Source organism: Malaclemys terrapin, chromosome 1, assembly GCF_027887155.1.
Source record: "Malaclemys terrapin pileata isolate rMalTer1 chromosome 1, rMalTer1.hap1, whole genome shotgun sequence".
NCBI classification, from domain to species: domain Eukaryota; kingdom Metazoa; phylum Chordata; order Testudines; family Emydidae; genus Malaclemys; species Malaclemys terrapin.
The window spans coordinates 332,302,751-332,315,843 of NC_071505.1; the positions used below are offsets into that span (position 1 = coordinate 332,302,751).

Genomic DNA, 13,093 nt, shown 5'->3' on the forward strand with positions numbered 1-13,093 from the left:
TTAACCCTCCAGTTGAGTTCAGATAATTCCCTATTAAAATTGGCATATGGACATTCTTTGTTTGGGCATTGTTATTTCATATGTGGGCATTGTTATTTAATTGAGAAAGTTTTAGAAATAACTAGTCTTCTGTAAAGATACACTACAGGTTTATTAAGGTGTGGTGTATTATTGGCCAACGATTTATAAATAATTTGTTAGCTGTTCAAGATCCTGCTAACTCATATGTATTATTTATCTTGCTTAGGAGTGCCTGTCATAGACTAGGACCCAACTGTGGTAGGTGCTGTAAAAATCCAGAACAAAGAAACAAAAAAACAAAGATTGTTCTGTACAAATCGAGAAGAAATCTAAGTGTAAGACGAGGCAACAGATGGATTCAGACAGATAGATGGGGGGAGTACAAGGAAACAATGAGACGATAATGCCCACATGATAGGTTGTGATGTCAGCACACCAGCAGCTTAACAGTTGTCAAGTTTTTTATAGGCATCACAGCAAAGGTGAGTTTGAAGGAGGATAATGAGGTAGCTCTGCAGATGCTGATGGGGAGCTCCTTTTGAAGTGTGAGGGGCAACATGGGGGGAAATAAGGGATTGTTTGAAAATTTAAAAAATGGGCAACACCTCAATAGCGAATAAGAGAAAATATGCAGCGTAGGGATAGACTATGAAGGATCTTGAAAATGAAGACCGTTAACTTATGTTTCACGTGATAGGGAAGGGGGAGCCAGCAGAGGGATGCAAAGAGAGGAGTGACGTGGGCAAAGTGATGAATTAGGAAAACGATCTTTTTAGCAACATTCTGAGTGGATCTGAGAGGGGCAAGATTGCATTTGTCAAGGCCAGAGAAAAGGATACTGTTGTAATTGAGATGTGAGGTGTTGAAAGCCTGGATGAGAGTTTAACCTATGTGGATGGACAGGAAAGAGAGATTATGCAGAAAGAATTGGTAACAGTTAGCTATAGCCTGGATGTGAGGATGTAGAGAGAGGTCCATGCTGAAGATGACACTGAGGTTACAGGCCTTAATGACAGGTAGAATGGGGGTGGAGTCCACAGCGACAAAGAAAGAAGGTAGCAGGAAGGAGAAAAATTAGAAGCTCTGTTTTAGTCTTGTTGAGCTTGAGCTGGCAACTACACATCCGCAAGGAGATGTCAGAGAAACAGGATGAGATTTTAATTTGGACAGAAGGAGACAGGTCTGGAGTAGAGAGGTAAATCTTTGAGTTGTCCTCATAAAGATGGTAGTTGAATTTGTATTTGCAGATGAGATTACCAGCATATAAAGTGTAGAATGAGAAGAGACAGGGAACCAGGGCAGAACCCTGATGAACCTCCACAAAAAGCTGGAGGAGGGGAGGAGGAAGATCTTCCAAAGGCTATGCTGAAGGAGCAGTTATAGCAACAGGAGGAAAACCAGGAGAAGACAGAGTCACGGAAGCCAAGGGAGGACAAGATTTCAGAAAGAGGCACATGGTCGACAGTTTACAGGTCAAGTAGGATGAAAATGGAGTATTGGTTCTGAACTTGGGCTAGAAAGAGGTCATTAGAGACGTTGACAAGAGTGATTTCACTGAAATTCCAGGGGTGGAAGATGTACTGGAGAGGGTCTGGGGTGGAATTGGAGGGGAGGTGCTATGAACAGTGATTGTAAACAGCTTGTTCAACGAGTTTAGAGATGAAAAGGAGATGGGACAGTAAGTAGTTGGAGAGGCAAGTGGGATGAAGGGAGGTGTTTTTTTTTTTAAGATGGGAGAGACTAAAGCATGTTTGTATCATGACGGGAAAGAGACAGAGGAGAGTGAGATGTAAGGGTGGGGGAGGGGAGTGGGCATGACAGAGATCAGGAGATGGGATGCAATAATTGGGAGAAGTTGAGGGGTTAGAGGAGGAGAGCAGATGAGAAACTTTTGCATCTGACTAGGGTGAAGGAGAGAGTTATGGAAGGAAAAGGGAAGACAAGCTGAGGGGAGGGAGAAAGTCATGTCATATTTTGTCAGTTTTCTCTTGGTAGAAATGGGCGAGATCCTGTGCAGACAGAGAATTTCTCTCTAAATTGGCAATACAGATTACAGTATTCATTTGAGAACCACAAAGGAGAAATTACTGTGCTAGGCCACTTGTCCTTCCCAATTTACTTTCTTGTGTAGGAACGTATATCGAGATTGAGCAAGCTTGTGTGACAGCTTGCAGATCCTGTTGATCAGGTCAAGGATTGTGACCAGATTAATTACTAGCAATTTTCTGGATCTGAAAGTGCCAGCAAGAGGTGCTGCCTTATTCTTTTCAAAGGTTACTCCAAGGGGCAGAATCAGAATAGGCTTGCAATACAGCTGACATACATCTATGGATAAATGTCAGGGGCTGGCAGTGATTCACTTGGAAAGCTGCAGCAGTTTACCATATCATTACTTACAGTGAGTGTTGTTATAGTTATTATTGCTGAGGAGTTAATGTGGCTGAAATGGGAAAGGGAGGGGCGGGAGGGAGAGTGCAACGAAAGTGTGAAACCTTTCCAAAATAATTTCCTGATGAGAATTTCAATAAACCTTTGGTGAGGAGCTGTGACAGCTAGGCATACCCCATATAACAAGCAAGCTTTATTATTTTAAAAAAGCTCTTCAAGCATGGTGTTACCTTATACTGTATCCACTTGTGCTGCATATCCAGCTAAAAATTCCTTTCTCATGCTTCCTTGACAAGCCCACTTTCTTTTTACTTGAGAGTAGGTTTTAGGGACTAAGATTAAATCTATTAAGAACCACGGGATGCCGCGGATGCTGAGCTCTTCTTAAAAATTAGACCTGACACTTGACAGAAAAGCAAAGCTTACTTTCTGTTTTAGCAGTGCTTTAAGGCACCTGCAGTGATGCTGCATCTAAACTGGAGTGGCCATATTTCAAAAGTGAGTGATCTACGGGCCCTCTGTGATCTCCATGAAATCTTTACTTTGAAGATTCATTAGAACATTCACTGACAGTATGTTATTAGGAAAACTCTTAGGGAAAGTATTCTTAAAGTATTATCAAAGGGGGAGCCTGTGTTGACTGCATTGTGTGATCAGGCATATTATAAAATATATGGAAAGTAAAATGAGCTAGACCTGATCCTAATGGATAAAAGGCTAAATCATAGGTTTAGCATGACATTTTAGAAAGGCTTAGTAACCCCTTGTGGAATATCTGTAAAATGTTTCAGTGCTGTGCCATTTCCAATATTACAGCTAGCCAAATAGCATTACAATATGTACATCCCGAAATCCTTTTTGTCTATTATTTAGTCCAATATTGAAAAATTATTCAGGACCACATATTTACACTGGGCCTGCAGATTGCATTCAAATCTCTTAAGAAATAATAATTGATAACTGTCTTGTTCATGACTGTGAAACACTGATAGCACTGGCTAGAGCTTGACATGTTGTACACAAGTGATGTATAAGCTTCCCCACAAAGCTCTGCCAGTGCACCTCATTCCTGACCTCCTAACTGAAATGCATTTTACGGAAAAGGAACTGAGATGTGATAACAGAAATAGAGTTTTGGGTGGGTTCAATGAGCAGTTCTCTCTTCTCACTCAGATTGAAGCAGACAGCCTTATCTGTGTCCACAAGCAGCACTGGCGATAACAAACCCCAGAAGTCTACTAGGCAGAATAAAATCAGAAAGGGGTTTAAAATAAGCATATTGAACATATTTTACCCCATCCACTTGGTGAACAAATTGTACATTTATCTGCAGTAGCTCATAGGGCTGTTGTAAGCCTGAATTCATGTTTGTAAAGTTGCTTGGATTCCTCAGATGAGGGGAGGCTGAAAGGGCACAGGGTTATATATTATTGCTCTTCAAAGGAATGTCTATGATGACCACAACTATTTTAAACTGGAAAACAATAACAATCGGTACATAATTCTAAAAGAGGTTCTAAAATTGCTGGCATGTGTATAGTGTGAGAGGAGGTTGGCACACTAGGTTGTGGGGGTGTGTGCAAGTATAGATACATGTAATAATAAAGGATTGTTTACCTGATACATTCTAATGGCTACTCCAAATGAATTATTTGCTTTTTCATATATGCAGAAAATGTGTATGCCAAAATTTGCTCATTTAAAAAATCATGTGGATATGAGTAGTAGTTGCTTTTCAGCAGAAAATAATAATAATATATTTTAACTTTTTTTTTCTCCTCCTACACCGTGAGGTGCATCGGACATCCACCATTTTATTCAGAGTTCCAGTTTATGTAGTGATGCTGTTGTGTCTTAAGCTTTTTCACTGGAAATTAAAGCGTTCAGGGTAAAATTTTCAAAGATTCCTAACTGGTGTGGGAGAGTAAATCTCATTGAAAGTCACTGGGTCTTGGTCTCTGAAGTCTCTTAGGCACCTTTGAAAATTTTATCTTTAAACTATTACATTTAGGTTTGATTTTCTGCGGAAGTCTATGTGAGTTTTTCCATTGACTTTGGGAACTCTTTGTGTACTTTTCTAGCCTGCCTTGTTTTAGCTGACAGTGAATTTTTTCTGGCTGAGTCATATACACCTGGAAGTATGGCAGTGCTAAGTAAAAAAGACACCTTTGAGAAGCAAGGAGACAATGCTCAAACACAGCAGCTAAGTTCTGAGGAATTCTAGCAGCTGATAAGTTTTTTGTTTTTCTTTTCCCAGGGTAATTCTGGCCTGGGGTTCAGTATTGCCGGAGGAACAGACAACCCTCATATTGGGGACGATCCAGGGATATTTATTACTAAGATTATACCAGGAGGAGCTGCAGCAGAGGATGGAAGACTCAGGTAAAAACTTACTACATTACATGCGTTTGGAAACTAAATGTACCATTATTAATTATTTTATAATGCTCCAGTGTGTGCGAGGTGTTTCACAGAAGACATAGACACATGGGGCTGAATTCTCCACTTTGATACGCCTGCACAAGCAGCATAAAGTGGCCAGAGAAGGCTACTGAAGAATTCCCTCTGTGCAGGGGAATTCCCTGCTGGTCTAAAGCTGTCAGAGGTAGCTCTGCCTCTTTCTCTGCATCAGCCATCCCACCTGGCTTAAGAGTGGGCAGGACATGGGCATACCAGTGTGGAGCTCTGCCACGCCTCATCCCTACACGTACACACTCGAGGAACCTTATTCCAGCGGCATAGGTTAAGTCTTTCCCTGTACAGCCCTGACTTGTCATAGCTGGGCAGCACTGAATTAAGGATCCACAACCTGCAGCTACCCTTTACACTCCCCTTTGGGGCCCCCTTACCGTTCCTTGGCTGCAGCGGTGAGGTAGGTTTTCTCCCATCTTCAGATGGTCTTTCTTCTCAGATGAGGACCTAACCACAGTGATCTAGTCTGTTGCCACCTCCAGGCTAGGTTATTGCTGTTGCTCTTGGGTTGAACGCTGCAGCCACATGGAAGCAGCAACATATGGCAGTGCACCTCTTGAAGCAACAACGGACAAAAGGAACACGCCATCCCAGTGCTTGTGCTTCCCATTCATTTATGGACGGAATTCAAAGTCCTAGTTCTAATCTGCAAGGCCCTTAGCATGCTAGGTGTTCAGTTATCTCCATGAATGCCTCACCATCTGCCAGCCACTAATCATATGTCTACATTGCAATTAAAAACCTGTCTGTGGCCAATGTCTGAAGACTTGGGCTTGTGGGGCTCAGGTTGCGGGGCTGTTTAATTGCAGTATAGATTTCTGGGCTTGGGCTACAGCCCAAGGTCTGGGACTCTTCCACTTTGCAGGGTCCTAGAGCCTGAGCTCAGAAGTCTACATTGCAATTAAACAGCCCCGCAGCCCAAGCCCTGCCAGCCCGAATCAGCTAGCACAGACCAGCCATGGGAGTTTAATTGCAGTGTAGATATCCCGTTCTCAACCAGGGGTATGCTTACCCCGTTGGGGGTATGCAGAGGTCTTCCGGGGGTACATCAACCCATTTAGATATCTGACGAGTTTTACAACAGGCTACATAAAAAGCACTAGCGAAGTCAGTACAAACTAAAATTTCCTACAGGCAATGACTTGTTTTATGCTGCTCTATATATTGTACTCTGAAATTAGAGTGCAATATTTATATTCCAGTCAATTTATTTTATAATTATATGGTAAAAATAGGAAAGTCAGCAATTTTTTAGTAATAGTGTGCTGTGACACTTTTGTATTTTTATGTCTGATGTTGTAAGCAAGCAAATAGTTTTTAAGTGAGGTGAAACTTTGGGGGAATGCAAGACAAATCAGACTCTTGAAAGGGGTATAGTAGTCCGGAAAGATGGCAAACCACTGCCTTAAGACTTCTGATGCACCAGAGGGAAAATGTAGCTGGAGAGGCCCAGGATAAAATTCTTAGACTGTGTAGCTATAGTGTTCTGAGTGGTAGGGTCTGAGTTGTAAGAATTCCTTGCCAAAGGAGATCAAATGACCCTAAACCACACTACATTCAAAACATATGGTAAGATTCAACTTTTTGCCAAAGCCTTTTCCTACTAATAAAAAAATAGAATCATGGGAAGGTGGAGTGTTTCAAGCAACTTTTGGATATTTCTTGTGTTATATAAGTAGCTCTGTTTGGCACTATTACTGCTTCTTCTTCTTGTTAATTGTTTGTATTATGGTAGCGCTATGGGGCCATTGTGCTAGACATTGCACAAACATAACATAGACAGTCCTGGCCCTGAAGAGCTTACAAGTTACATGTAAGACCGTAGACAATGAGTGGGTATAAGGAACAGATGGGAGCACAAGCAGACATTGGCACTTGGATATCATGATGATAGGCACTCAAGATATTTGTTATAGTGCCTAGCATGATTGGGGCCTTCACCTCTAGACACTACATCCCTAGAAATAGTAAGATATCCAAAGAGAATTTATATAGTAGCTGTTGAATTTCCAAACAGATCTACTAGTGAAGATATTTAACTATTTTAACAGACTGATTTAGCTTTTTAAACCATTGTAATGAACAGATTCACTAAAGTTTTGCTTTAAATAAATTATCATATGAAAACAAGTATTTAGTAACTCACTGCTTTGCTAATTAACGACCATGGACTCAACTCATGATTTCTTATTATTGCTGTGTTGTTAAATACTTAGAGACATGTTACATTCACAAAACATAGTATACTAATGCAGCTCGTAATCCATATTAAAAACAAAATTGGCAGTTTTTCTCTGCAGCTCAGCAAAGGTTTAATACTAGCAATATAGTGAGTTATCCTGTTAGTAAGACTTAAATATATTTTTACAAAATATACTACATAATATTTACTAGAATGTTGTGAAATAAATACTTCAAATTGAACTATAGTTTTAAAAATAAATGATAAAAGTGCAATTGGTGTTGTGTTTCTCACTAATTTGGAAGTTTCAATCATTCACAATGGGTCTACCATCATTAGAGTAAATTAGCTAGATGCAACTGTAGTTGAAATTTAATCTGAAGGGCAGGCCAAGTATAATGCTTTCAATAAAACTCTGTCCTTCCTTACTGAAAATGATTTTTGAGGCTTGCACATATTTATCTAAGCTTCTGTGGTTTGGACGGAGGAAGAAAGAATTTCTATTGAATTCGGCTTTATGTAAAATCTGTGAAAACCTGAGCAGTTTTAGAGGAACATTCAGTAGTAGGAATGCTGATACAGGTTTTTCAAGGCTCCTCCATAGCCTCCTAATTAGACCTCTGTCCATCTCAACAAGTTGCCCAGAGCTCCTTGGTTGTTTCCCACGTCATTTCCCAACAAACTCTTTTATAATTTCATAATCTATAATCATTTGTATTCACCTTCCTGGCTCTCTCACGCATACTGCACCATTATCTTGTCTTGTTTTTAATATAGTTTGTTATAATTTAATTTTTGTGTAGTGAAGTGGCAGAGAAACTTGACATGAAGAAGCTAGTTTTTAACTGCACAAATCTGGGCAGAATGCCAGAGATTTGTTTTCACATAAACTCCATGTTTTCCAGGTTTCGGGGGAGGGAGTGGAGGTGGGAACATTTCTTTTATTCCACAGCTCTAGTTTTCATACTACCATTTAGAATTTGAACTGTTGCTTTTACTTGTGTAAGGGGATCCCTGATTTATCACCTGCTGTTCATATTCCTCTACTCTGCTCAACATTACTAGTGAATGATGCAGATTCTGTCCATCTTGTATGAAGACCTAAGAGTTACTTCATTAAAGATTTCCTGGACAGCTTTTTTGTTCTGTCGTCAGAATCCTCCTGCCCTTTTGAGGCATAATTCTGTTTTCCTGTCTGAACTGTAGCAGTAATCTCATTGTAAGTTGGACATTCTGGAATGTCTGTGACCATTACTGATATGTCATTGAAGGGATGAGTTGTCCCAGGGTCGTCTCCTGTCCTTTTTGGTATTGACATTTTACACAGCAGTGTGTTTATCAATTGCACCCTCTCTGCAGGAACAAAACAAAAACAACATGCAGCCAACAATGATGGCCATGTGCCAAGTACCCATCAGAAAAACAATTTAGAACTCTCTGAGTAGGAGTTTGTGATCATGAATAGAGAATGAAATATTTGCCTTGTGTCCATATCTACCTCAGATTCTGCCTGCAGGTACTTTAGATTATATAGCAGAGTTGATTGTGTGAATAGGGAGCTCAATTTGCTATCTGTTCTTAAACCCCAAAAGTCACTTGCTCTGCATTTTTTTTAAAGTGGAAGCAATTTTGTTCTGATTGATATGAATAAAGACCACCTGGTGGTGGGATTTTGAAAGTGACCTCCAATTTACAGCAAATGATCCTGAAAACTTCTCCAAATCTTGTTTACCTTTATGTATGTGATTAGTCCTATGGACTTCAGTGGGACTATCTGTGTATGTAAAATTAAGTACAAATGTAACTGTTTGCAGGATTGGGCCCAAGGTGACTGATTTTTTTTTTATACTGGGACACAATTTTAATGACCGTGTACAATGCTCAGTTTAGCTTTGTACTACCCCAGCGCCCTTATCCCCACGGAAACATGTCTTTTAAAAATAAACAGCCATTTTATATTATATTCATTTTAATAGAATAAGCAATGTACATAGTTCTTTTTCCCCAGGAAAATCCCAAATATTTTACAGCTACTATTTTTTCATACACCACCACTGAAATGTAGCCGTCTCTGGAGTTGAGGGTAGCAGCCAAGCAGGGCAAAGCCAGTGTGCAGCCTCTGGTGCAGAGGATATTTTGCCTAAGGGCATTGGGATGAACACCTAATCTTATGAAAGACGTGGAGTTTTTAACAATGTCCAGAGAGAAAAGACCTCAGTTATTTATATTTTCTTTGATAGATGGGGAATTTCAGATATTAACTTGTTAATTTCAGGTTGAATTGTATTCTTATGACCTTATTATACTTTTATAAATATTGTAAAAAAACAACAACAGAGCAATCTAACACTTAATTATTGCCACTGTACTGTGCATTGTGGCCCCTCAGAAGTTCATGGAAACCACAGGAACAGAACATTCTGTTTGAGAAGCACAGGTCCTGACTAGTTCTTCTTCCATCCAGTAGACAGCAATGTTACACATACAAGGCAAATACTTCATTGCAATATTACTACAGAAGTCCTGAGTTTAGACTGTGCACTTGAAGAAATAGAATTTTCAATAATTTATGGTTGAGTGACCTTTTCTTTTCCCCTTATGTTCTTTTGTCAGAAAGAAAGAAAAAAATACTGCAGTCAATTTGGTTGCCTGGATGAAAAAATGAGCTTAATTTACTACAGATCTTTTTAATGACTCATTCAGTCTATGGTAATTGAGATTCCTGCTTTACAGAAGCAATCTATATTTAACAAACTCATTGTTCTATGTGAAAACTGTGGTGACCAGATTACAGACCCAGCAACCCAGTGCATTGACATGACTTAATTAGCAAAGGCCTCAGAAAAGGAATACTGAAAAGCAGTTAATTAGGGTAAATCATAAATTGAGCTAAGCCCACCCCTCACCCCCATTGTGGCTGAGCTGTACAGAATAGGAGTTGAGAACTCTTTTGACAGTAATAAAAATACACATGAACCAAAGATAAAGCGTAAATTTGTTTTCAGTAGTGATGGATCAAAACTGATCTAAAATAAAAACACCCTTCTGCTTATTGTTGCCAACTCCCACAATTTTATTGCCAGTCTTGTGCTATTTGATGTGTTTCTTAAAACCCCAGCTGCAGGGGTGATTTCACTACATGAGAATCTCAGCTCTCATTTAGAAGAGAATATTCTAGCCCTCATGTTTGCCAAGAAAAGCTTGAAAATGTGTACCATATAAAGGGTCAAAACCCAGAAAGCAAACAGGAGAACCCCAAATGTATTATTTTAAAAACTCTTACGTTTTTTTAAGCTAGTCTCATGATTTTGGGGGCCTTATTCATGATTTTTGAATGCTGACTGTTAGCAGTACTACACAACTCAGCATGAGTTTATTTGAAGGAATATGGATTAGAGAATTTAAATGGTTTGGGTTGTAATTAGAGCCTAAACTGTACTAGGTTGGTAGTGGGATGGAGTTGGAGAGAAGGAAGTGGTGATACCTAGAGATGCATTCCAGGTGAGGTCCAATGGATGTTGGTATGTCTTTTGAAAAAAAAAAGTAGCATATACTGCCTACAGTATGTCCTTTTGGTGTGCTGCCAGGTGCCATAGCCACATTTCCCCACCCCCTCCACCTACATTCTTCCCCCCGAGGCATCTGAGTGCTCTCTCTCTATATATATATATGGAGCTCTGACAGATGTGTTATAACTGCTGCTTGTGCAGGGGAGCTAGGTTAGGAGATCATCAAAGACTTCTATCTATGTTGAGTTGCTGTGGAATCTTAATAAAATGTAGCCAGACTGGTTTTCTTCCCTACATCTTAAAGCATTTTGCTGTGGGAAAACATCATTATATAGATGGGTGGGGAAAGACAGGAAACAAGAACTGAAATAACTTACCAAAGTCAGAGAGCAAATCAGTGGTAGATCTGGGAACAGAACCCACGTCCCCCTGACTTCTTGTCTTGTGCCCCCTTCAGCTCAGCTGGGTGTCAAATAGCAAAGGGTTTACGAAAACAATATCTGTTTCTCTGTATACTACTTAGGCAAACCACTGGTGTGTGTTGGAGGATTATAATTTTACCTATGGATAAGCAGTAGAAGAAAGGGGAACTCTGAAGAAATTAGACCCAGTTTTCATGCAAATATATTTAATAATAAAAAAGAGAAATACAAAACTGTTACAGGGAAATAATTATATCCAATTGGAAAGTTATCTTAACATGTGCTTGTATTTGACTTGAAATAGACCAGGGGAAAGGCTTGAACTGATCCATTGTGATCAAAGCTTGAAGACTTAAATTGAATTAAAAGCATGAAATTTAACACCTCCTTCTTGGTCATAGAGTAAGCTTTTTAGTAATAAGAACAGGAGTACTTGTGGCACCTTAGAGACTAACAAATTTATTTGAGCATAAGCTTTCGTGGGCTACAGCCCACTTCATTGGATGTAATGTCCATTTTCAATATTGGATTCACCACTGGGTGATAGTTTGTTCAATGACTAGACAAGTATTTGGGAGCAATGTAGAGCCTATGGAGAGTTATTACAAGTAATATACAAGTTTTTCAGTAACGAGCTGAGAGAGTTTCCAAATGAACTGGGGCTCATGGCCATGCTTAATCTGTATAATTGATCAAAGCATAAGAATAGAGAGAACACACTTTGTGAACTACAGTGCCTCAGTCACTGTTCTGTTTTATTCTGTATAGGTTTCTATACCATGCTCATCACCATAGTATCAGAGTGCTTTCCAGTAGTACGTTAAGCAACGTGACTACTCATCTGTCACGTGTTGCCCTTCTCTCGTTCTCTGTTGGTTATATAAGTTTTGGTCTTGAATTTAGGACATCAGTACCAATATTTAATACGTTATGGCATAAAGCCTTCCCAAGACATTACTAATAATTACCGTACTGCTGCAATACATTGATTCATATCTGCGCTATTTACAGACCTCTGACAGTGCCATTAGTTCAGTACATAATTTAGTAGTAAGTTAATCAGGAGACATTCACCCCATTAAACAAAACATGCTTGTTCTGCAGATGGCCGTAAATTAGAGCATGAATTATTGACTGCTCTGGCCTGCTGTGTGTTAGGAAGTTTATGAGCTCATTAACTTTGATCATTTTAGATATCTATGTGTATTTTTTATGCTGCCATTAAAGAAAATGTATCTTCTACTGATCCACCTTAGGAAGAGTTTTCAACTTCATAAGGAACATACCTGGGAAAAATTGAATGAACCATAAATTATCTGTGTATAATAAGCACAAACCAAAGAGGTTCTGTACTCCCTAAGATCCACCCATTATATCATTTCAAATGTTGCTTTCTTAATATAAGCTTATAACTGCACTCACTGAGACTTATCCATTCAGAATTATCACCTCTTCCTCCCTCTGGTCCATGTAAAATATTGTCAGTAAACAATTTTCCTCTCTGCTATTCTAGTCACATCATGCTTCCCTCCCTGGATGCCTTCACTGACTTCCTCTCTTTGCATATAGAGTTAGAGCTTCTTATCCTGAGCTATACAGCTCTGCCCATCTCAAGCCTTGTCTGTATCTCTGTTTTCCCTTCTGTAAAACTCACATCTTCTGCATAACATTCCAGTGCCAACTGTGTGTCACAATACAGGTTTAATCCAGTTCCTATTAAAGTCAAAATGGGAGGCTTTCCATTGACTTAAATGGGATCTTGATCAGGTTTGATATCTGCATCTGCTATCCTTCCAAATTAGGGTTGCCAGGCGTCCAGTATTCGACTGGAATGCCCGGTTGAAAAGGGACCCTGGTGGCTCTAGTCAGCGGTGCCTGCCCTGGCTACGCGTGGCTCCTGGAAGCAGCCAGCATGTCCCTGTGGCCTAGGCACAGGGGCAATCCGGGAAGCTCCGTGCGCTGCTCCCGCCCCGATCACTGGCTCTGCAGCTCCCATTGGCTGGGAACCACTTCCAATGGGAGCTGTGAGGGCAGCGCCTGTGGGCGCCAGCAGCGTGCATTGCAGAGAGTCACCTGGCCACCCCAGTGCCTAGGAGCCA

General features: G+C 40.0%; 1 protein-coding gene across 11 annotated transcripts in view; it reads left to right on the forward strand.

Moving 5' to 3' along the window:
- Window positions 1-13,093, forward strand: part of DLG2 (discs large MAGUK scaffold protein 2) — a 1,481,925-nt gene that overhangs the window by 997,459 nt on the left and 471,373 nt on the right. For all 11 annotated transcript variants that reach the window (XM_054015731.1, XM_054015732.1, XM_054015733.1 and 8 more), the window contains one exon: window positions 4,667-4,791. In XM_054015731.1, coding sequence (XP_053871706.1) covers window positions 4,667-4,791 — 125 coding nt within the window. The remainder of the gene's footprint in view (window positions 1-4,666; window positions 4,792-13,093) is intronic.